General features: G+C 43.6%; 1 protein-coding gene across 7 annotated transcripts in view; it reads left to right on the top strand.

Annotated features, from left to right (window-relative positions):
• Window positions 1–1,953: 1,953 nt before the first annotated feature.
• The window catches only part of LOC123744681 (uncharacterized), an 81,612-nt gene continuing 57,209 nt past the window's right edge, over window positions 1,954–26,356 (top strand). For 2 of the 7 annotated variants that reach the window (XR_014378840.1, XR_014378841.1), the window contains exons 1-4: window positions 1,954–2,080; window positions 2,239–2,272; window positions 4,354–4,521; window positions 4,793–4,948. Coding sequence is in view for 5 of the 7 variants with exons in the window: in XM_082956098.1 (XP_082812224.1) it covers window positions 1,999–2,080; window positions 2,239–2,272; window positions 4,354–4,521; window positions 4,793–4,948 (440 nt within the window). In the remaining 2 variants the exon portion in view is untranslated. The other 5 variants (XM_082956098.1, XM_082956099.1, XM_082956102.1 and 2 more) reach the window with 4 other exon arrangements.

Raw genomic sequence — 26,356 nt, 5'->3', positions numbered from 1 at the left:
TGGGGACACGCACCTCAGGGCTAGTGCGGGAAGCAGGAACCGGCCGAGTGGAACTGGTATTACGCACTGGAAGCCTGATGCGTGGTGCTGGTACTGGAAGTGCCATTTTGGGAACACGCACCTCATGGCTAGTGCGGGGAGCAGGAACGGGCTGTGTTGGACTGGGCTGACGTATTGGAGGCCTGGTGCGTGGTACTGGTACTGGATATACCGGGCCGTGGAGAAGCACTGGCAGTCTCGATCGCACCTCCTGCACAACCCGTCCTGGCTGGATGGAACTAGTAGCCCTGTACGAGCGGAGTGCTGGTACAGGGCGAACTGGGCTGTGCAGGGGCCTGATGGTTGCCGTGCGTAGAGCGAGCGTAGGGTAGCCTGGATGTAGGAGGCGCACCGGTGACCAGATGCGCTGCGCAGACATCCTCCTACCAGGCTGGATGCCCACTCTAACACGGCACTTGCGAGGGGCTGGGATCACTCGCACCGGACTGTGCGTGCGTATGGGCGAGATCGTGCGCACTTCCGCATACCTCGGCACTCTCCACTCCAAACGCTTCCCATAAAAAGCACGGGGAGCTGGCTTAGGTCTACTGCCTAGCCCAGCCAAACTACCCGTGTGCCCCCCCAAAAAAAATTATTGGGGGTGCATCTCCGGCTTAAAAGCCAGTCGTGTTCCCCTGTAGCGTTCCCGGTCTTCGCTCCACTTTCTCCATGGACCTTCTCCGGCCATAATCTCCTCCCACGTCCACTTTTCCCGATAGTTCATATTATTCTCCCGTTGCTCCTTACCCCACTGCTTGGTCCTTGGTTGGTGGGAGATTCTGTAACACTCTTCTTCGTCTGAAGATATAGAGAAATCACTGTCGGAGAAAGTGGACCAATACGCAGCGGGGAAATGTGCACTCATCTTCTTTATTATATTCGGACAAGAAGGAGAACCAAAATAAACACGTACACAAAGAAAACACAACGACTATTCACAGGCTGGTAAGGCACAAGCTATACACAGAACAATCTCCCACAAAGCACTCAACAAACACATACCTATATATAGGACTCTCAATCAGAGGCAACTAGAAAACACCTGCCTCCAATTGAGAGTCCAACCCCAATTAACAAAACATAGAAATACAAAAGACTAGACAGAACATAGAAATACACTAACATAGAACAGTGCCCAAAACCCCCCGGAATACATAAATCAAATACCCTACTAAACAAACCACCACCCTGAACCACATAAAACAAATACCCTCTGCCACATCCTGACCAAACTACAATAACAAATAACCCCTATTACTGGTCAGGACGTGACAACATGTCAAATGTCATATTATGTATGTATACAGTGTTGTAATGATGTGCAAATGGTTAAAGTACAAAAGGGAAAATAAATTAACATAAATATGGGTTGTATTTACAATGGTGTTTGTTCTTCACTGGTTGCCCTTTTTTATGGCAACAGGTCACAAATCTTACTGCTGTGATGGCACACTGTGGTATTTCACCTAATAGATATGGGAGTTTATCAAAATTGGATTTGTTTTCGAATTCTTTGTGGGTCTTTGGCTCTCTCTCTCTCTCAATTAAATTCAAGTCAAGGGACTTTATTGGCATGGGAAACATATGTTAACATTGCCAAAGCAAGTGAGGTAGATAATATACAAATTCTCTCTCTCTTTCTCTCTCTCTTTCTCTGTCTCTGTCTCTCTTTCTCTCTCTCTCAACGTGAATTTTATTAAGTAACGTATTGTGATTATGTCCATTATAAAACTGATTTGCTTCTCATAACACCTGTCCTCACATTATGGAAAGAAAATGTGTAATTCCTAATAAAAAAATTAATTAACATTTAAAATTGTCGTTTGGTCACGCTGTAATCTGCTGCATGTGTTTCATCATTATTAATCTGAACCATGCGCCTCCTGCCTCAGGCTGGCCCTTTAAAGGCCACGCTTTTGCAGAAAGCAGCTGCATGAGGCAATATTGCGCAATCCTCGCATGCATGCCACACCACACATGAGCGGCTCCCATCCGAACCGTGTCAGCACATTCTGGACGAACGGGACTCGTTTCAACCGCGGTAAAATAACGCACGCAGATGCACTTTGCTCAGACCACCGGCTATATCTTTAATACACCCTAATGTACATACAACTAAATCTTATTTTTTTACTTCCACATGGATGGATGACTCAATATCGCCTTATCTCCTCCTCTGAATGATTGACATATCACCAGATCCGTTCATCGACAGTCAAGGTCTGGTTATACGGTAAGGGAAATCCCGTCCTAACATAACGCGTCAGATAGCAGACACCGAAGACCCCCATTTTATTACCCAGATGATTATTCATGCGTAATTGTTCTCTCCCCTCCCTTATTCCGCGCATCAGTATGGTCAGTTCTGCACCTTATGGATGTGGAAAGCCAACTCATACACGCGCATTATGGTCAACGCTTATTTAAACACGAGCACTCAACAAGTTTCCATTAGTCTGCCAATAATAACACTCAACATTGCATCGGCTGATAATTGATGCTGTTAGTATCACTAAATACTAACAGTAATAGTTATTCTGAGCCCTTTTTGTTCTCTCAATATATATATATATATATATATATATATATATATATATTATTTTTTTAACCATCAAACATGGACACCAAAGGTAAGAATGAAATGGTTTACATCCTCTATCGACTGTAAATAACAGTGTGGGTTTATTCAATGTGGTTGACATTTTCTTATCAGACATTAATAATACAAGGTTTTTTTGGCCCAACATGTGTTCTGAGTTTAGTATATTCACGCAAATGATGGAAGTAACGCAAACTGCTGTAGATGAGTTCTGGAGTGTTTTTACATTCCAGTTTACTACTGGATGATACATTGATAGTTGATACGTTGATAGTAGGCTAGTTGGCTACTAATCGAGATTGCTGCTGCAGTTTTATTGCCTGGCTACCCAAACTCCTTTCTCCCTCCAAACGCTATGCCAAACCCACGAACCCGAACGACAGAGCAGCGGAATAATTCAGTTTGAGTCGTCAGGCTGTTATAGTGATTTATGAATGATTATGACCTGTTATGTGACCGTTATATAACCTGTTAGCAGTAGTTGTGATTGTTGTTATTTTGGTTCATATTGCTTTTAGGTATTTGAGGTTGTGGTAGTATATGACAGTAATTGACGTGACAAACGTTTTCATTGTGTTGGCATTCTTTACAAAACAGTGGTTGATTTCTACAATATTTTGTTCCAGTGATTTAGAGTTTTGGAGAGTAGTACCTCTTCTTGTTGCTCTCGTTCTATCGTAACACTACAGTATTAAACTCAGTTTACCACTTCCTGTAGTCTACAATAGCTTTAAAATAGAATAGCATAGAATAACATAGCATAGCATAAAATAACATAGCATAGAATAGCATAGCATATAATAGAATAGCATAGAATATAATAACATAGCATATAATAACATAGAATTGAAGGGCATAGAATATAATAGCATATAATAACATAGAATAGAATAGAATAACATGGCATAGAATAGAATAGCATAGAATATAATAACATATAATAACATAGAATAGCATAGAATAGAATAGCATAGAATATAAAAGAATAGCATAGAATAGAATAGCATAGAGTATAATAACATAGCATGAAATAACATAGCATAGAATAGCATAGTATAGCATATAATAACATAGCATAGAATATAATAACATAGCATAGAATAGAATAGCAAAGAATAGCATAGACTAGAATAGCATAGCATAGAATATAATAGAATAACTTATCATAGAATAATATAGCATAGAAAATAATCACATATCATAGAATATAATAACATACCATAGAATAACAGAATATAATAGTATAGAATATAATAACATAGCATAGAATAGAATAGCAAAGTATAGCATAGAATAGAATAACATAGCATAGAATAATATAGCATAGAATGCATAGAATAGAATCACATAGCATATAATAACATAGAATAGCATAGAACAGAATAGCATAACATAGAATAACATAGCATGGAAAACATAGCATAGAATAGCATAGAATAACATGGAATAGAATTGAATAACATAGCATATAATATTATAGCATTGAATATAATATAATAGCATAGAATAGAAAAACGTAGCATAGAATGACAGAATAGAATAGCATAGAATAACATAGCATAGCATAGAATAGAATGGCAATTCCTAGCAAAATAACTCACAGACTGGGTACATAAAACAAATATACAAATACAGTATGTTGTTGTTGGTGTTATTGTTGTTGTGTATTTGTCCAGCAGTTTGCTTTAGTTCTTCTCTCCACTCTGAGTAAAGAGGAGTACGATGACAGAGTTCTGGAAGGAGCACAGCCGCCAGGCCACGGTTGAGGAAATGATGTTGGACTCTCATGCCCAGGAGCTGACCCAGCACGAACTGCCTGAGATACTCTCCCTGCTGCCCAGCCTTTCCGGTCAGAGGGTCCTGGAGCTGGGCGCCGGCATCGGGTCAGTGGGTCTATTGAACTATATCCATAAAACAACTGACCAGATAGACCGTTAATAACAACAAGCATATACTGCGTCATGATCTCTGTAGAGACATGAGGTTTAACTGACCATGTGACCTGACAGGTAAAACTCCCTGGCCCTGGGCTATGATGGAAACCTGTTTTTCCTGGTCAGGTGACATTGACTCTTGTTGACAGTTGGCAGTTGACCCTCGCTGTCTGATGTGGAGGTGTTTGACCTTTGTGTTTATTTATTTGGTCTCTTCCAGTAGATACACCAGCCACCTGTTGACCCAGGCCAGTCACGTGACAGCGGTCGACTTTATGGAGAGCTTCGTGGAGAAGAACAGACAGGACAACAGTCACCATGGCAACGCCTCCTTCCTCCAGGCAGACGTCACCAAGCTAGACTTCCCCAAAAACAGGTCTGCTGTTTGATAGGATGTGTATAATATAATAATATATTATAAAAGAGGTTTACATAGTTTACCACAGTTACCAAAATCTTCTGTAATTTTGGTAATTAACAGGTAAATCTATGGCAATTTGGAAAAAATGTATTAATATATATGATATTTTTTTTATACCTGTGGCCATATTGTCAATGCGTTTCTAGTGGATGGGCCAAATGGTTCAAGAGAAAATAGCCTAATTAATGAAAGAACTCTGCAACTCTTCCTACTGTTGACTTGTTTCATAACTGCCACCAGGTTGGCCCCAAAACATCGACAACAACACATAGTGACATAGTAAAATAAATACAAGAGTATGAAAAAAATATGTCAAGGATATTTCATGCTGAAACCCTCATATTAAACAAAAAATGTATTCACTAAGTTGATGGTATATATTTAAGATAATGTTTTACAGCTTTGCCATACTATTGATTATTTTAAAATCATCTTATATATTTTCCATGTGATAAGGCCAACAAAGGGCCAGAGATCATTACAGACACCTGTGATAATCTGTAGTACCCAAAAAGGACACTAGATTTCATCTTCTAAGATTCCATTTATTATTAATCGAAAGATACCAAAATTCTGTCAGATTACTGGTAAACTTCAAAAGTTACTGGTAAACTTCGAAAGTTTCCAGTAATATACCCTCCTCTCTTTGCACCTCAAGGCCTGCGTCTCAGTATAAATTCTCTGTTGGGATTTTTGGATGTTTTGTTGGCTCCCGAGTGGCACAGCGGTCTAAGGCACTGCATCTCAGTACAGAAGGTGTCACTATAGTACCTGGTTTGAATCCAGGCTGTATCAGATCTGGCTGTGATTGGGAGTCCCATAGGGCGGCGACACAATTGGCCCAGCGTCGTCAGGGTTTGGCCGGAGTAGGCCGTCATTCTAAATAAGAATAGAAACTGACTTGCCTAGTTAAATAAAGGTTAAATAAGAAAATACATAAATCTGTTGACATTGTGACATTGTGACTTTGGATTGATAAGGCTAAGGTTATTGTTTGGCTAAGGTTGGCTAAGGTTATTGTTTGGCTAAGGTTGGCTAAGGTGATTGTTTGATGAGATGTCTCACCTACACCTTTAGCATTCCGTTATCCACTGGGTTGGTGTCGCTATTTCTTCACTCTTAATAAAGGCCAGGACATATTTTGGAAACACTCAATTACTCAATGAATCTCTTGGAACTGAAAACGCTGATATGAGGTAACAAATTAGTGCTGTGTTCCAGATGGTGCCCTATTGCTCAGGTACTGCACTACTGTTGACCAGGGCCCATAGCGTAGTGCACTACTGTAGACCAGGGCCCATAGGGTAGTGCACTACAGTAGACCAGGGCCCATAGGGTAGTGCACTACTGTTGACCAGGGCCCATAGGGTGGTGCACTACTGTTGACCGGGCCCATAGGGTAGTGCACTACTGTTGACCAGGGCCCATAGGGTAGTGTACTACTGTTGACCAGGGCCCATAGGGTAGTGCACTACTGTTGACCAGGGCCCATAGGGTAGTGTACTACTGTAGACCAGGGCCCATAGGGTAGTGCACTACTGTAGACCAGGGCTCATAGGGTAGTGCACTACTGTTGACCAGGGCCCATAGGGTAGTGCACTACTGTAGACCAGGGCCCATAGGGTAGTGTACTACTGTTGACCAGGGCCCATAGGGTAGTGTACTACTGTTGACCAGGGCCCATAGGGTAGTGCACTACTGTAGACCAGGGCCCATAGGGTAGTGTACTACTGTAGACCAGGGCCCATAGGGTAGTGTACTACTGTTGACCAGGGCCCATAGGGTAGTGTACTACTGTAGACCAGGGCCCATAGGGTAGTGTACTACTGTTGACCAGGGCCCATAGGGTAGTGCACTACTGTAGACCAGGGCCCATAGGGTAGTGTACTACTGTAGACCAGGGCCCATAGGGTAGTGTACTACTGTAGACCAGGGCCCATAGGGTAGTGTACTACTGTTGACCAGGGCCCATAGGGTAGTGTACTACTGTAGACCAGGGCCCATAGGGTAGTGTACTACTGTAGACCAGGGCCCATAGGGTAGTGCACTACTGTAGACCAGGGCCCATAGGGTAGTGTACTACTGTAGACCAGGGCCCATAGGGTAGTGTACTACTGCATTTTACATTTACATTTACGTCATTTAGCAGACGCTCTTATCCAGAGCGACTTACAAATTGGTGCATTCACCTTATGATATCCCGTGGAACAACCACTTTACAATAGTACATCTATATGTTTTTTTGGGGGGGGGAGGGGGGGGTTAGAAGGATTACTATATCCTATCCCAGGTATTCCTTAAAGAGGTGGGGTTTCAGGTGTCTCCGGAAGGTGGTGATTGACTCCGCTGTCCTGGCGTGGTGAGGGAGCTTGTTCCACCATTGGGGTGCCAGAGCAGCGAACAGTTTTGACTGGGCTGAGCGGGAACTATGCTTCCCCGTGCTTCCCTGTTGACCAGGGCCCATAGGGTAGTGTGCTACTGTTGACCAGGGCCCATAGGGTAGTGTGCTACTGTTGACCAGGGCCCATAGGGTAGTGTACTACTGTAGACCAGGGCCCATAGGGTAGTGTACTACTGTAGACCAGGGCCCATAGGGTAGTGCGCTACTGTTGACCAGGGCCCATAGGGTAGTGTACTACTGTTGACCAGGGCCCATAGGGTAGTGCACTACTGTAGACCAGGGCCCATAGGGTAGTGTACTACTGTTGACCAGGGCCCATAGGGTAGTGCACTACTGTAGACCAGGGCCCATAGGGTAGTGTACTACTGTAGACCAGGGCCTATAGGGTAGTGTACTACTGTTGACCAGGGCCCATAGGGTAGTGTACTACTGTAGACCAGGGCCCATAGGGTAGTGTACTACTGTTGACCAGGGCCCATAGGGTAGTGCGCTACTGTTGACCAGGGCCCATAGGGTATTGTACTACTGTTGACCAGGGCCCATAGGGTAGTGCACTACTGTAGACCAGGGCCCATAGGGTAGTGTACTACTGTAGACCAGGGCCCGTAGGGTAGTGCGCTACTGTTGACAAGGGCCCATAGGGTAGTGCACTACTGAAGACCAGGGCCCATAGGGCAGTGCACTACTGTAGACCAGGGCCCATAGGGTAGTGTACTACTGTTGCCCAGGGCCCATAGGGTAGTGTACTACTGTTGACCAGGGCCCATAGGGTAGTGCACTACTGTAGACCGGTGCCCATAGGGTAGTGCGCTACTGTTGACCAGGGCCCATAGGGTAGTGCACTACTGTTGACTAGGGCCCTTAGGGTAGTGTACTACTGTTTACCAGGGCCAATATGGCTCTAAAGTAGTGCACTATAAAGGCGTTGCATAAAGCCGATGGGTATAATGCATTGGTACTTGTTATAAACTTTGTGAGCCTCTATAACATCCAGACCTATTCTGATGGGTACCCCCCATCAGTTATGATGTTATTCTGATGTGTACCCCCCCCCCATCAGTTATGATGTTATTCTGATGTGTACCCCCCCCCCCCCATCAGTTATGATGTTATTCTGATGGGTACCCCCCCATCAGTTATGATGTTATTCTGATGTGTACCCCCCCCATCAGTTATGATGTTGTTCTGATGTGTACCCCCCCATCAGTTATGATGTTATTCTGATGTGTACCCCCCCATCAGTTATGATGTTATTCTGATGTGTACCCCCCCATCAGTTATGATGTTATTCTGATGTGTACCCCCCCATCAGTTATGATGTTATTCTGATGTGTACCCCCCCATCAGTTATGATGTTATTCTGATGTGTACCCCCCCCCCATCAGTTATGATGTTATTCTGATGTGTACCCCCCATCAGTTATGATGTTATTCTGATGTGTACCCCCCATCAGTTATGATGTTATTCTGATGTGTACCCCCCCATCAGTTATGATGTTATTCTGATGTGTACCCCCCATCAGTTGTGATTTTATTCTGATGTGTACCCCCCCATCAGTTGTGATTTTATTCTGATGTGTACCCCCCATCAGTTATGATGTTATTCTGATGTGTACCCCCCCATCAGTTATGATGTTATTCTGATGGGTACCCCCCATCAGTTATGATGTTATTCTGATGTGTACCCCCCCCATCAGTTATGATGTTATTCTGATGGGTACCCCCCCATCAGTTATGATGTTATTCTGATGTGTACCCCCCCCCCATCAGTTATGATGTTATTCTGATGTGTACCCCCCCATCAGTTATGATGTTATTCTGATGTGTACCCCCCCATCAGTTATGATGTTATTCTGATGTGTACCCCCCCCCCATCAGTTATGATGTTATTCTGATGTTTACCCCCCCCCATCAGTTATGATGTTATTCTGATGTGTACCCCCCCATCAGTTATGATGTTATTCTGATGTGTACCCCCCACCATCAGTTATGATGTTATTCTGATGTGTACCCCCCCATCAGTTATGATGTTATTCTGATGTGTACCCCCCATCAGTTATGATGTTATTCTGATGTGTACCCCCCCATCAGTTATGATGTTATTCTGATGGGTACCCCCCATCAGTTATGATGTTATTCTGATGTGTACCCCCCCTTCAGTTATGATGTTATTCTGATGTGTACCCCCCCATCAGTGGTGATGTTATTCTGATGTGTACCCCCCCATCAGTTATGATGTTATTCCAATGTGTACCCCCCCATCAGTTATGATGTTATTCTGATGTGTACCCCCCATCAGTTATGATGTTATTCTGATGTGTACCCCCCCATCAGTTATGGTGTTATTCTAATGTGTACCCCCCCATCAGTTATGATGTTATTCTGATGTGTACCCCCCATCAGTTATGATGTTATTCTGATGTGTACCCCCCATCAGTTATGATGTTTTTCTGATGTGTACCCCCCCATCAGTTATGATGTTATTCTGATGTGTACCCCCCCATCAGTTGTGGTGTTATTCTGATGTGTACCCCCCATCAGTTGTGATGTTATTCTGATGTGTACCCCCCCATCAGTTATGATGTTATTCTGATGTGTACCCCCCCATCAGTTATGATGTTATTCTGATGTGTACCCCCCCATCAGTTGTGGTGTTATTCTGATGTGTACCCCCCATCAGTTGTGATTTTATTCTGATGTGTACCCCCCCATCAGTTGTGATTTTATTCTGATGTGTACCCCCCCATCAGTTATGATGTTATTCTGATGTGTACCCCCCCATCAGTTATGATGTTATTCTGATGTGTACCCCCCATCAGTTATGATGTTATTCTGATGGGTACCCCCCATCAGTTATGATGTTATTCTGATGTGTACCCCCCCCCATCAGTTATGATGTTATTCTGATGGGTACCCCCCCATCAGTTATGATGTTATTCTGATGTGTACCCCCCCCCCATCAGTTATGATGTTATTCTGATGTGTACCCCCCCATCAGTTATGATGTTATTCTGATGTGTACCCCCCCATCAGTTATGATGTTATTCTGATGTGTACCCCCCCCCATCAGTTATGATGTTATTCTGATGTGTACCCCCATCAGTTATGATGTTATTCTGATGTGTACCCCCCCATCAGTTATGATGTTATTCTGATGTGTACCCCCCACCATCAGTTATGATGTTATTCTGATGTGTACCCCCCCATCAGTTATGATATTATTCTGATGTATACCCCCCATCAGTTATGATGTTATTCTGATGTGTACCCCCCCATCAGTTATGATGTTATTCTGATGGGTACCCCCATCAGTTATGATGTTATTCTGATGTGTACCCCCCCCCCCATCAGTTATGATGTTATTCTGATGTGTACCCCCCCCATCAGTTGTGATGTTATTCTGATGTGTACCCCCCCATCAGTTATGATGTTATTCCAATGTGTACCCCCCCATCAGTTATGATGTTATTCTGATGTGTACCCCCCCATCAGTTATGATGTTATTCTGATGTGTACCCCCCATCAGTTATGATGTTATTCTGATGTGTACCCCCCCATCAGTTATGATGTTATTCTGATGTGTACCCCCCCATCAGTTATGATGTTATTCTGATGTGTACCCCCCATCAGTTATGATGTTATTCTGATGGGTACCCCCCATCAGTTATGATGTTATTCTGATGTGTACCCCCCCCCATCAGTTATGATGTTATTCTGATGGGTACCCCCCCATCAGTTATGATGTTATTCTGATGTGTACCCCCCCCCATCAGTTATGATGTTATTCTGATGTGTACCCCCCCATCAGTTATGATGTTATTCTGATGTGTACCCCCCCATCAGTTATGATGTTATTCTGATGTGTACCCCCCCCCCATCAGTTATGATGTTATTCTGATGTTTACCCCCCCCATCAGTTATGATGTTATTCTGATGTGTACCCCCCCATCAGTTATGATGTTATTCTGATGTGTACCCCCCCCCCATCAGTTATGATGTTATTCTGATGTGTACCCCCCCATCAGTTATGATGTTATTCTGATGTGTACCCCCCACCATCAGTTATGATGTTATTCTGATGTGTACCCCCCCATCAGTTATGATGTTATTCTGATGTGTACCCCCCATCAGTTATGATGTTATTCTGATGTGTACCCCCCCATCAGTTATGATGTTATTCTGATGGGTACCCCCCATCAGTTATGATGTTATTCTGATGTGTACCCCCCCTTCAGTTATGATGTTATTCTGATGTGTACCCCCCCATCAGTGGTGATGTTATTCTGATGTGTACCCCCCCATCAGTTATGATGTTATTCCAATGTGTACCCCCCCATCAGTTATGATGTTATTCTGATGTGTACCCCCCATCAGTTATGATGTTATTCTGATGTGTACCCCCCCATCAGTTATGGTGTTATTCTAATGTGTACCCCCCCATCAGTTATGATGTTATTCTGATGTGTACCCCCCCATCAGTTATGATGTTATTCTGATGTGTACCCCCCATCAGTTATGATGTTATTCTGATGTGTACCCCCCCATCAGTTATGATGTTATTCTGATGTGTACCCCCCCATCAGTTGTGGTGTTATTCTGATGTGTACCCCCCATCAGTTGTGATGTTATTCTGATGTGTACCCCCCCATCAGTTATGATGTTATTCTGATGTGTACCCCCCCCATCAGTTATGATGTTATTCTGATGTGTACCCCCCCATCAGTTGTGGTGTTATTCTGATGTGTACCCCCCATCAGTTGTGATTTTATTCTGATGTGTACCCCCCCATCAGTTGTGATTTTATTCTGATGTGTACCCCCCATCAGTTATGATGTTATTCTGATGTGTACCCCCCCATCAGTTATGATGTTATTCTGATGTGTACCCCCCATCAGTTATGATGTTATTCTGATGGGTACCCCCCATCAGTTATGATGTTATTCTGATGTGTACCCCCCCCATCAGTTATGATGTTATTCTGATGGGTACCCCCCCATCAGTTATGATGTTATTCTGATGTGTACCCCCCCCCCATCAGTTATGATGTTATTCTGATGTGTACCCCCCCATCAGTTATGATGTTATTCTGATGTGTACCCCCCCATCAGTTATGATGTTATTCTGATGTGTACCCCCCCCCCCATCAGTTATGATGTTATTCTGATGTGTACCCCCATCAGTTATGATGTTATTCTGATGTGTACCCCCCACCATCAGTTATGATGTTATTCTGATGTGTACCCCCCCATCAGTTATGATATTATTCTGATGTATACCCCCCATCAGTTATGATGTTATTCTGATGTGTACCCCCCCATCAGTTATGATGTTATTCTGATGGGTACCCCCCATCAGTTATGATGTTATTCTGATGTGTACCCCCCCCCCCATCAGTTATGATGTTATTCTGATGTGTACCCCCCCCATCAGTTGTGATGTTATTCTGATGTGTACCCCCCCATCAGTTATGATGTTATTCCAATGTGTACCCCCCCATCAGTTATGATGTTATTCTGATGTGTACCCCCCCATCAGTTATGATGTTATTCTGATGTGTACCCCCCATCAGTTATGATGTTATTCTGATGTGTACCCCCCCATCAGTTATGATGTTATTCTGATGTGTACCCCCCCCATCAGTTATGATGTTATTCTGATGTGTACCCCCCCATCAGTTATGATGTTATTCTGATGTGTACCCCCCCATCAGTTATGATGTTATTCTGATGTGTACCCCCCATCAGTTATGATGTTATTCTGATATGTACCCCCCCAATCAGTTATGACGTTATTCTGATGTGTACCCCCCCATCAGTTGTGGTGTCATTCTGATGTGTACCCCCCATCAGTTGTGATTTTATTCTGATGTGTACCCCCCCCATCAGTTGTGATGTTATTCTGATGTGTACCCCCCATCAGTTGGGAATCTATTCTGATTTGTAAACCCCCCATCAGTTATGGTGTTATTCTAATGTGTACTACTGTTTACCAGGGACAATATGGCTCTAAAGTAGTGCACTATAAAGGCGTTGCATAAAGCCGATGGGTATAATTTATTGGTACTTGTTATAAACTTTGTGAGCCTCTATAACATCCAGACCTATTCTGATGGGTACCCCCCATCAGTTATGATGTTATTCTGATGTGTACCCCCCCCTTCAGTTATGATGTTATTCTGATGTGTACCCCCCCCCCCCCATCAGTTATGATGTTATTCTGATGGGTACCCCCCCATCAGTTATGATGTTATTCTGATGTGTACCCCCCCCATCAGTTATGATGTTATTCTGATGTGTACCCCCCCATCAGTTATGATGTTATTCTGATGTGTACCCCCCATCAGTTATGATGTTATTCTGATGTGTACCCCCCCATCAGTTATGGTGTTATTCTAATGTGTACTCCCCCATCAGTTATGATGTTATTCTGATGTGTACCCCCCCATCAGTTATGATGTTATTCTGATGTGTACCCCCCCATCAGTTATGATGTTATTCTAATGTGTACCCCCCCATCAGTTATGATGTTATTCTGATGTGAACCCCCCCATCAGTTATGATGTTATTCTGATGTGTACCCCCCATCAGTTATGATGTTATTCTGATGTGTACCCCCCCATCAGTTATGATGTTATTCTGATGTGTACCCCCCCATCAGTTATGATGTTATTCTGATGGGTACCCCCCATCAGTTATGATGTTATTCTGATGTGTACCCCCCCCCATCAGTTATGATGTTATTCTGATGGGTACCCCCCCATCAGTTATGATGTTATTCTGATGTGTACCCCCCCCCATCAGTTATGATGTTATTCTGATGTTTACCCCCCCATCAGTTATGATGTTATTCTGATGTGTACCCCCCCATCAGTTATGATGTTATTCTGATGTGTACCCCCCCCCCCATCAGTTATGATGTTATTCTGATGTGTACCCCCCCATCAGTTATGATGTAATTCTGATGTGTACCCCCCACCATCAGTTATGATGTTATTCTGATGTGTACCCCCCCATCAGTTATGATGTTATTCTGATGTGTACCCCCCATCAGTTATGATGTTATTCTGATGTGTACCCCCCCATCAGTTATGATGTTATTCTGATGGGTACCCCCCATCAGTTATGATGTTATTCTGATGTGTACCCACCCCCCATCAGTTATGATGTTATTCTGATGTGTACCCCCCCATCAGTTGTGATGTTATTCTGATGTGTACCCCCCCATCAGTTATGATGTTATTCCAATGTGTACCCCCCCATCAGTTATGATGTTATTCTGATGTGTACCCCCCCATCAGTTATGATGTTATTCTGATGTGTACCCCCCCATCAGTTATGGTGTTATTCTGATGTGTACCCCCCCATCAGTTATGATGTTATTCTGATGTGTACCCCCCATCAGTTATGATGTTATTCTGATGTGTACCCCCCCATCAGTTATGATGTTATTCTGATGTGTACCCCCCCATCAGTTATGATGTTATTCTGATGTGTACCCTCCCATCAGTTATGATGTTATTCTGATGTGTACCCCCCCATCAGCTATGATGTTATTCTGATGTGTACCCCCCATCAGTTATGATGTTATTCTGATATGTACCCCCCCAATCAGTTATGACGTTATTCTGATGTGTACCCCCCCATCAGTTGTGGTGTCATTCTGATGTGTACCCCCCATCAGTTGTTATTTTATTCTGATGTGTACCCCCCCATCAGTTGTGATGTTATTCTGATGTGTACCCCCCCCATCAGTTGTGAATCTATTCTGATTTGTAAACCCCCCATCAGTTATGGTGTTATTCTAATGTGTACTACTGTTTACCAGGGACAATATGGCTCTAAAGTAGTGCACTATAAAGGCGTTGCATATAGCCGATGGGTATAATGCATTGGTACTTGTTATAAACTTTGTGAGCCTCTATAACATCCAGACCTATTCTGATGGGTACCCCCCATCAGTTATGATGTTATTCTGATGTGTACCCCCCCCCTTCAGTTATGATGTTATTCTGATGTGTACCCCCCCCCCCCCCATCAGTTATGATGTTATTCTGATGGGTACCCCCCCATCAGTTATGATGTTATTCTGATGTGTACCCCCCCCCATCAGTTATGATGTTATTCTGATGTGTACCCCCCCATCAGTTATGATGTTATTCTGATGTGTACCCCCCCCCATCAGTTATGATGTTATTCAAATGTGTACCCCCCCATCAGTTATGGTGTTATTCTAATGTGTACCCCCCCATCAGTTATGATGTTATTCTGATGTGTACCCCCCCATCAGTTATGATGTTATTCTGATGTGTACCCCCCCATCAGTTATGATGTTATTCTAATGTGTACCCCCCCATCAGTTATGATGTTATTCTGATGTGTACCCCCCATCAGTTATGATGTTATTCTGATGTGTACCCCCCCCCTTCAGTTATGATGTTATTCTGATGTGTACCCCCCCATCAGTTATGATGTTATTCTGATGGTACCCCCCCATCAGTTATGATGTTATTCTGATGGGTACCCCCCCATCAGTTATGATGTTATTCTGATGTGTACCCCCCCCCATCAGTTATGATGTTATTCTGATGTGTACCCCCCCATCAGTTATGATGTTATTCTGATGTGTACCCCCCCATCAGTTATGATGTTATTCAAATGTGTACCCCCCCATCAGTTATGGTGTTATTCTAATGTGTACCCCCCCATCAGTTATGATGTTATTCTGATGTGTACCCCCCCATCAGTTATGATGTTATTCTGATGTGTACCCCCCCATCAGTTATGATGTTATTCTAATGTGTACCCCCCCATCAGTTATGATGTTATTCTGATGTGTACCCCCCATCAGTTATGATGTTATTCTGATGTGTACCCCCCATCAGTTATGATGTTATTCTGATGTGTACCCCCCCATCAGTTATGATGTTATTCTGATGTGTACCCCCCCATCAGTTATGATGTTATTCTGATGGGTACCCCCCATCAGTTATGATGTTATTCTGATGTGTACCCCCCCCCCATCAGTTATGATGTTATTCTGATGGGTACCCCCCCATCAGTTATGATGTTATTCTGATGTGTACCCCCCCCCCATCAGTTATGATGTTATTCTGATGTGTACCCCCCCCATCAGTTATGATGTTATTCTGATGTGTACCCCCCCATCAGTTATGATGTTATTCAAATGTGTACCCCCCCATCAGTTATGGTGTTATTCTAATGTGTACCCCCCCATCAGTTATGATGTTATTCTGATGTGTACCCCCCCATCAGTTATGATGTTATTCTGATGTGTACCCCCCCATCAGTTATGATGTTATTCTAATGTGTACCCCCCCATCAGTTATGATGTTATTCTGATGTGTACCCCCCATCAGTTATGATGTTATTCTGATGTGTACCCCCCATCAGTTATGATGTTATTCTGATGTGTACCCCCCCATCAGTTATGATGTTATTCTGATGTGTACCCCCCCATCAGTTATGATGTTATTCTGATGTGTACCCCCCCATCAGTTATGATGTTATTCTGATGTGTACCCCCCCATCAGTTATGATGTTATTCTGATGTGTACCCCCCATCTGTTATGATGTTATTCTGATGTGTACCCCCCCCATCAGTTATGATGTTATTCTGATGGGTACCCCCCATCAGTTATGATGTTATTCTGATGTGTACCCCCCCATCAGTTATGATGTTATTCTGATGTGTACCCCCCCATCAGTTGTGATGTTATTCTGATGTGTACCCCCCCATCAGTTATGATGTTATTCTGATGTGTACCCCCCCATCAGTTATGATGTTATTCTGATGTGTACCCCCCCATCAGTTATGATGTTATTCTGATGTGTACCCCCCCATCAGTTATGGTGTTATTCTAATGTGTACCCCCCCATCAGTTAAGATGTTATTCTGATGTGTACCCCCCCATCAGTTATGATGTTATTCTGATGTGTACCACCCATCAGTTATGATGTTATTCTGATGTGTACCCCCCCCCCCATCAGTTATGATGTTATTCTGATGTGTACCCCCCCATCAGTTATGATGTTATTCTGATGTGTACCCCCCATCAGTTATGATGTTATTCTGATGTGTACCCCCCCATCAGTTATGATGTTATTCTGATGTGTACCCCCCCCCCCCCCCATCAGTTATGATGTTATTCTGATGGGTACCCCCCCATCAGTTATGATGTTATTCTGATGTGTACCCCCCCCATCAGTTATGATGTTATTCTGATGTGTACCCCCCCATCAGTTATGATGTTATTCTGATGTGTACCCCCCATCAGTTATGATGTTATTCTGATGTGTACCCCCCCATCAGTTATGGTGTTATTCTAATGTGTACCCCCCCATCAGTTATGATGTTATTCTGATGTGTACCCCCCCATCAGTTATGATGTTATTCTGATGTGTACCCCCCCATCAGTTATGATGTTATTCTAATGTGTACCCCCCCATCAGTTATGATGTTATTCTGATGTGTACCCCCCCATCAGTTATGATGTTATTCTGATGTGTACCCCCCCATCAGTTATGATGTTATTCTGATGTGTACCCCCCCATCAGTTATGATGTTATTCTGATGTGTACCCCCCCATCAGTTATGATGTTATTCTGATGTGTACCCCCCATCAGTTATGATGTTATTCTGATGTGTACCCCCCCCCATCAGTTATGATGTTATTCTGATGGGTACCCCCCCATCAGTTATGATGTTATTCTGATGTGTACCCCCCCCATCAGTTATGATGTTATTCTGATGTTTACCCCCCCATCAGTTATGATGTTATTCTGATGTGTACCCCCCCATCAGTTATGATGTTATTCTGATGTGTACCCCCCCCCCCATCAGTTATGATGTTATTCTGATGTGTACCCCCCCATCAGTTATGATGTTATTCTGATGTGTACCCCCCACCATCAGTTATGATGTTATTCTGATGTGTACCCCCCCATCAGTTATGATGTTATTCTGATGTGTACCCCCCATCAGTTATGATGTTATTCTGATGTGTACCCCCCCATCAGTTATGATGTTATTCTGATGGGTACCCCCCATCAGTTATGATGTTATTCTGATGTGTACCCCCCCATCAGTTATGATGTTATTCTGATGTGTACCCCCCCATCAGTTGTGATGTTATTCTGATGTGTACCCCCCCATCAGTTATGATGTTATTCCAATGTGTACCCCCCCATCAGTTATGATGTTATTCTGATGTGTACCCCCCCATCAGTTATGATGTTATTCTGATGTGTACCCCCCCATCAGTTATGATGTTATTCTGATGTGTACCCCCCCATCAGTTATGATGTTATTCTGATGTGTACCCCCCCCATCAGTTATGATGTTATTCTGATGTGTACCCCCCCATCAGTTATGGTGTTATTCTAATGTGTACCCCCCCATCAGTTATGATGTTATTCTGATGTGTACCCCCCCATCAGTTATGATGTTATTCTGATGTGTACCCCCCATCAGTTATGATGTTATTCTGATGTGTACCCCCCATCAGTTATGATGTTATTCTGATGTGTACCCCCCCCATCAGTTATGACGTTATTCTGATGTGTACCCCCCCATCAGTTGTGGTGTCATTCTGATGTGTACCCCCCATCAGTTGTGATTTTATTCTGATGTGTACCCCCCCATCAGTTGTGATGTTATTCTGATGTGTACCCCCCCATCAGTTGTGAAGCTATTCTGATTTGTAAACCCCCCATCAGTTATGGTGTTATTCTAATGTGTACTACTGTTTACCAGGGCCAATATGGCTCTAAAGTAGTGCACTATAAAGGCGTTGCATAAAGCCGATGGGTATAATGCATTGGTACTTGTTATAAACTTTGTGAGCCTCTATAACATCCAGACCTATTCTGATGGGTACCCCCCATCAGTTATGATGTTATTCTGATGTGTACCCCCCCCATCAGTTATGATGTTATTCTGATGTGTACCCCCCCCCCCCCCCATCAGTTATGATGTTATTCTGATGGGTACCCCCCCATCAGTTATGATGTTATTCTGATGTGTACCCCCCCCCATCAGTTATGATGTTATTCTGATGTGTACCCCCCCATCAGTTATGATGTTATTCTGATGTGTACCCCCCCATCAGTTCTGATGTTATTCTGATGTGTACCCCCCCATCAGTTATGATGTTATTCTGATGTGTACCCCCCCATCAGTTATGATGTTATTATGATGTGTACCCCCCATCAGTTATTATGTTATTCTGATGTGTACCCCCCCATCAGTTATGATGTTATTCTGATGTGTACCCCCCCCATCAGTTATGATGTTATTCTGATGTGTACCCCCCCATCAGTTGTGGTGTTATTCTGATGTGTACCCCCCCATCAGTTATGATGTTATTCTGATGTGTACCCCCCCATCAGTTATGATGTTAATCTGATGTGTACCCCCCATTCAGTTATGATGTTATTCTGATGTGTACCCCCCCATCAGTTATGATGTTATTCTGATGTGTACCCCCCATCAGTTATGATGTTATTCTGATGTGTACCCCCCCCATCAGTTATGATGTTATTCTGATGTGTACCCCCCCCATCAGTTATGATGTTATTCTGATGTGTACCCCCCCATCAGTTTTGGTGTTATTCTGATGTGTACCCCCCCATCAGTTTTGATGTTATTCTGATGTGTACCCCCCCATCAGTTATGATGTTATTCTGATGTGTACCCCCCCATCAGTTGTGGTGTTATTCTGATGTGTACCCCCCCATCAGTTGTGATGTTATTCTGATGTGTACCCCCCCATCAGTTGTGATGTTATTCTGATGTGTACCCCCCCATCAGTTGTGATGCTATTCTGATTTGTACCCCCCCATCAGTTGTGATGTTATTCTGATGTGTACCCCCCCATCAGTTATGATGTTATTCTGATGGGTACCCCCCATCAGTTATGATGTTATTCTGATGTGTACCCCCCCCCATCAGTTATGATGTTATTCTGATGGGTACCCCCCCATCAGTTATGATGTTATTCTGATGTGTACCCCCCCCCATCAGTTATGATGTTATTCTGATGTTTACCCCCCCATCAGTTATGATGTTATTCTGATGTGTACCCCCCCATCAGTTATGATGTTATTCTGATGTGTACCCCCCCATCAGTTATGGTGTTATTCTAATGTGTACCCCCCCATCAGTTATGATGTTATTCTGATGTGTACCCCCCCATCAGTTATGATGTTATTCTGATGTGTACCCCCCCATCAGTTATGATGTTATTCTGATGTGTACCCCCCCATCAGTTATGATGTTATTCTGATGTGTACCCCCCCATCAGTTATGATGTTATTCTGATGTGTACCCCCCCATCAGTTATGATGTTATTCTGATGGGTACCCCCCATCAGTTATGATGTTATTCTGATGTGTACCCCCCCATCAGTTATGATGTTATTCTGATGTGTACCCCCCCATCAGTTATGATGTTATTCTGATGTGTACCCCCCATCAGTTATGATGTTATTCTGATGTGTACCCCCCCATCAGTTATGATGTTATTCTGATGTGTACCCCCCCCCCCCCCCCATCAGTTATGATGTTATTCTGATGTGTACCCCCCCATCAGTTGTGGTGTTATTCTGATGTGTACCCCCCCATCAGTTATGATGTTATTCTGATGTGTACCCCCCCATCAGTTATGATGTTATTCTGATGTGTACCCCCCCATCAGTTGTGGTGTTATTCTGATGTGTACCCCCCATCAGTTGTGATTTTATTCTGATGTGTACCCCCCATCAGTTATGATGTTATTCTGATGTGTAACCCCCCATCAGTTATGATGTTATTCTGATGTGTACCCCCCCCCCCCATCAGTTATGATGTTATTCTGATGTGTACCCCCCCATCAGTTATGATGTTATTCTGATGTGTACCCCCCCATCAGTTATGATGTTATTCTGATGTGTACCCCCCCCATCAGTTATGATGTTATTCTGATGTGTACCCCCCCATCAGTTATGATGTTATTCTGATGTGTACCCCCCCATCAGTTATGATGTTATTCTGATGTGTACCCCCCCCATCAGTTATGATGTTATTCTGATGTGTACCCCCCCATCAGTGATGATGTTATTCTGATGTGTACCCCCCATCAGTTATGATGTTATTCTGATGTGTACCCCCCATCAGTTATGATGTTATTCTGATGTGTACCCCCCCATCAGTTATGATGTTATTCTGATGGGTACCCCCCATCAGTTATGATGTTATTCTGATGTGTACCCCCCCCATCAGTTATGATGTTATTCTGATGTGTACCCCCCCCATCAGTTGTGATGTTATTCTGATGTGTACCCCCCCATCAGTTTTGGTGTTATTCTGATGTGTACCCCCCCATCAGTTTTGATGTTATTCTGATGTGTACCCCCCCATCAGTTATGATGTTATTCTGATGTGTACCCCCCCATCAGTTGTGGTGTTATTCTGATGTGTACCCCCCATCAGTTGTGATTTTATTCTGATGTGTACCCCCCCATCAGTTGTGATGTTATTCTGATGTGTACCCCCCCATCAGTTGTGAAGCTATTCTGATTTGTACCCCCCCATCAGTTGTGATGTTATTCTGATGTGTACCCCCCCATCAGTTGTGAAGCTATTCTGATTTGTAAACCCCCCATCAGTTATGGTGTTATTCTAATGTGTACTACTGTTTACCAGGGCCAATATGGCTCTAAAGTAGTGCACTATAAAGGCGTTGCATAAAGCCGATGGGTATAATGCATTGGTACTTGTTATAAACTTTGTGAGCCTCTATAACATCCAGACCTATTCTGATGGGTACCCCCCATCAGTTATGATGTTATTCTGATGTGTACCCCCCCCCATCAGTTATGATGTTATTCTGATGTGTACCCCCCCCCCATCAGTTATGATGTTATTCTGATGGGTACCCCCCCATCAGTTATGATGTTATTCTGATGTGTACCCCCCCCCATCAGTTATGATGTTATTCTGATGTGTACCCCCCATCAGTTATGATGTTATTTTTATGTGTACCCCCCCATCAGTTATGACGTTATTCTGACGTGTACCCCCCCATCAGTTATGGTGTTATTCTAATGTGTACCCCCCCATCAGTTATGATGTTATTCTGATGTGTACCCCCCCATCAGTTATGATGTTATTCTGATGTGTACCCCCCCATCAGTTATGATGTTATTCTGATGTGTACCCCCCCATCAGTTATGATGTTATTCTGATGTGTACCCCCCCATCAGTTGTGGTGTTATTCTGATGTGTACCCCCCCATCAGTTATGATGTTATTCTGATGTGTACCCCCCCATCAGTTATGGTGTTATTCTAATGTGTACCCCCCATCAGTTATGATGTTATTCTGATGTGTACCCCCCCATCAGTTATGATGTTATTCTGATGTGTACCCCCCATCAGTTATGATGTTATTCTGATGTGTACCCCCCCATCAGTTATGATGTTATTCTGATGTGTACCCCCCCCCCCCCCCATCAGTTATGATGTTATTCTGATGTGTACCCCCCCATCAGTTGTGGTGTTATTCTGATGTGTACCCCCCCATCAGTTATGATGTTATTCTGATGTGTACCCCCCCATCAGTTATGATGTTATTCTGATGTGTACCCCCCCATCAGTTGTGGTGTTATTCTGATGTGTACCCCCCATCAGTTGTGATTTTATTCTGATGTGTACCCCCCATCAGTTATGATGTTATTCTGATGTGTAACCCCCCATCAGTTATGATGTTATTCTGATGTGTACCCCCCCCCCATCAGTTATGATGTTATTCTGATGTGTACCCCCCCATCAGTTGTGGTGTTATTCTGATGTGTACCCCCCCATCAGTTATGATGTTATTCTGATGTGTACCCCCCCCCCCATCAGTTGTGATGTTATTCTGATGTGTACCCCCCCATCAGTTATGATGTTATTCCAATGTGTACCCCCCCATCAGTTATGATGTTATTCTGATGTGTACCCCCCCCATCAGTTATGATGTTATTCTGATGGGTACCCCCCCATCAGTGATGATGTTATTCTGATGTGTACCCCCCATCAGTTATGATGTTATTCTGATGTGTACCCCCCATCAGTTATGATGTTATTCTGATGTGTACCCCCCCATCAGTTATGATGTTATTCTGATGGGTACCCCCCATCAGTTATGATGTTATTCTGATGTGTACCCCCCCATCAGTTATGATGTTATTCTGATGGGTACCCCCCCATCAGTTGTGATGTTATTCTGATGTGTACCCCCCATCAGTTGTGATGTTATTCTGATGTGTACCCCCCCATCAGTTATGATGTTATTCTGATGTGTACTCCCCCCATCAGTTATGATGTTATTCTGATGTGTACCACCCATCAGTTATGATGTTATTCTGATGTGTACCCCCCCATCAGTTATGATGTTATTCTGATGGGTACCCCCCATCAGTTATGATGTTATTCTGATGTGTACCCCCCCCATCAGTTATGATGTTATTCTGATGTGTACCCCCCCATCAGTTGTGATGTTATTCTGATGTGTACCCCCCCATCAGTTATGATGTTATTCCAATGTGTACCCCCCCATCAGTTATGATGTTATTCTGATGTGTACCCCCCCATCAGTTATGATGTTATTCTGATGTGTACCCCCCATCAGTTATGATGTTATTCTGATGTGTACCCCCCCATCAGTTATGATGTTATTCTGATGTGTACCCCCCCCCCCCATCAGTTATGATGTTATTCTGATGTGTACCCCCCCATCAGTTATGGTGTTATTCTAATGTGTACCCCCCCATCAGTTATGATGTTATTCTGATGTGTACCCCCCCATCAGTTATGATGTTATTCTGATGTGTACCCCCCCATCAGTTGTGGTGTTATTCTGATGTGTACCCCCCCATCAGTTATGATGTTATTCTGATGTGTACCCCCCCATCAGTTATGGTGTTATTCTAATGTGTACCCCCCCATCAGTTATGATGTTATTCTGATGTGTACCCCCCCATCAGTTATGATGTTATTCTGATGTGTACCCCCCATCAGTTATGATGTTATTCTGATGTGTACCCCCCCATCAGTTATGATGTTATTCTGATGTGTACCCCCCCCCCCCATCAGTTATGATGTTATTCTGATGTGTACCCCCCCATCAGTTGTGGTGTTATTCTGATGTGTACCCCCCCATCAGTTATGATGTTATTCTGATGTGTACCCCCCCATCAGTTATGATGTTATTCTGATGTGTACCCCCCCATCAGTTGTGGTGTTATTCTGATGTGTACCCCCCATCAGTTGTGATTTTATTCTGATGTGTACCCCCCATCAGTTATGATGTTATTCTGATGTGTAACCCCCCATCAGTTATGATGTTATTCTGATGTGTACCCCCCCCCCATCAGTTATGATGTTATTCTGAAGTGTACCCCCCCATCAGTTGTGGTGTTATTCTGATGTGTACCCCCCCATCAGTTATGATGTTATTCTGATGTGTACCCCCCCCCCATCAGTTGTGATGTTATTCTGATGTGTACCCCCCCATCAGTTATGATGTTATTCCAATGTGTACCCCCCCATCAGTTATGATGTTATTCTGATGTGTACCCCCCCCATCAGTTATGATGTTATTCTGATGGGTACCCCCCCATCAGTGATGATGTTATTCTGATGTGTACCCCCCATCAGTTATGATGTTATTCTGATGTGTACCCCCCATCAGTTATGATGTTATTCTGATGTGTACCCCCCCATCAGTTATGATGTTATTCTGATGTGTACCCCCCCATCAGTTATGATGTTATTCTGATGTGTACCCCCCCATCAGTTATGATGTTATTCTGATGTGTACCCCCCCATCAGTTATGATGTTATTCTGATGTGTACCCCCCATCAGTTATGATGTTATTCTGATGTGTACCCCCCCATCAGTTATGATGTTATTCTGATGTGTACTCCCCCCATCAGTTATGATGTTATTCTGATGTGTACCCCCCATCAGTTATGATGTTATTCTGATGTGTACCCCCCCATCAGTTATGATGTTATTCTGATGTGTACCCCCCCATCAGTTATGATGTTATTCTGATGTGTACCCCCCCATCAGTTATGATGTTATTCTGATGTGTACCCCCCCATCAGTTGTGATGTTATTCTGATGTGTACCCCCCCATCAGTTATGATGTTATTCCGATGTGTACCCCCCCATCAGTTATGATGTTATTCTGATGTGTACCCCCCCATCAGTTATGATGTTATTCTGATGTGTACCCCCCATCAGTTATGATGTTATTCTGATGTGTACCCCCCCATCAGTTATGATGTTATTCTGATGTGTACCCCCCCCCATCAGTTATGATGTTATTCTGATGTGTACCCCCCCATCAGTTGTGAAGCTATTCTGATTTGTACCCCCCCATCAGTTGTGATGTTATTCTGATGTGTACCCCCCCATCAGTTGTGAAGCTATTCTGATTTGTAAACCCCCCATCAGTTATGGTGTTATTCTAATGTGTACTACTGTTTACCAGGGCCAATATGGCTCTAAAGTAGTGCACTATAAAGGCGTTGCATAAAGCCGATGGGTATAATGCATTGGTACTTGTTATAAACTTTGTGAGCCTCTATAACATCCAGACCTATTCTGATGGGTACCCCCCATCAGTTATGATGTTATTCTGATGTGTACCCCCCCCCATCAGTTATGATGTTATTCTGATGTGTACCCCCCCCCCCCATCAGTTATGATGTTATTCTGATGGGTACCCCCCCATCAGTTATGATGTTATTCTGATGTGTACCCCCCCCCCCCCATCAGTTATGATGTTATTCTGATGTGTACCCCCCATCAGTTATGATGTTATTTTTATGTGTACCCCCCCATCAGTTATGACGTTATTCTGACGTGTACCCCCCCATCAGTTATGGTGTTATTCTAATGTGTACCCCCCCATCAGT

This window comes from Salmo salar, chromosome 09 (genome assembly GCF_965601325.2).
Source record: "Salmo salar chromosome 09, fSalSal1, whole genome shotgun sequence".
Classification (NCBI taxonomy): Eukaryota; Metazoa; Chordata; class Actinopteri; order Salmoniformes; family Salmonidae; genus Salmo; species Salmo salar.
Note: the sequence above shows the minus strand (reverse complement) of the source record. Positions and strands in the feature narration are given on the sequence as shown.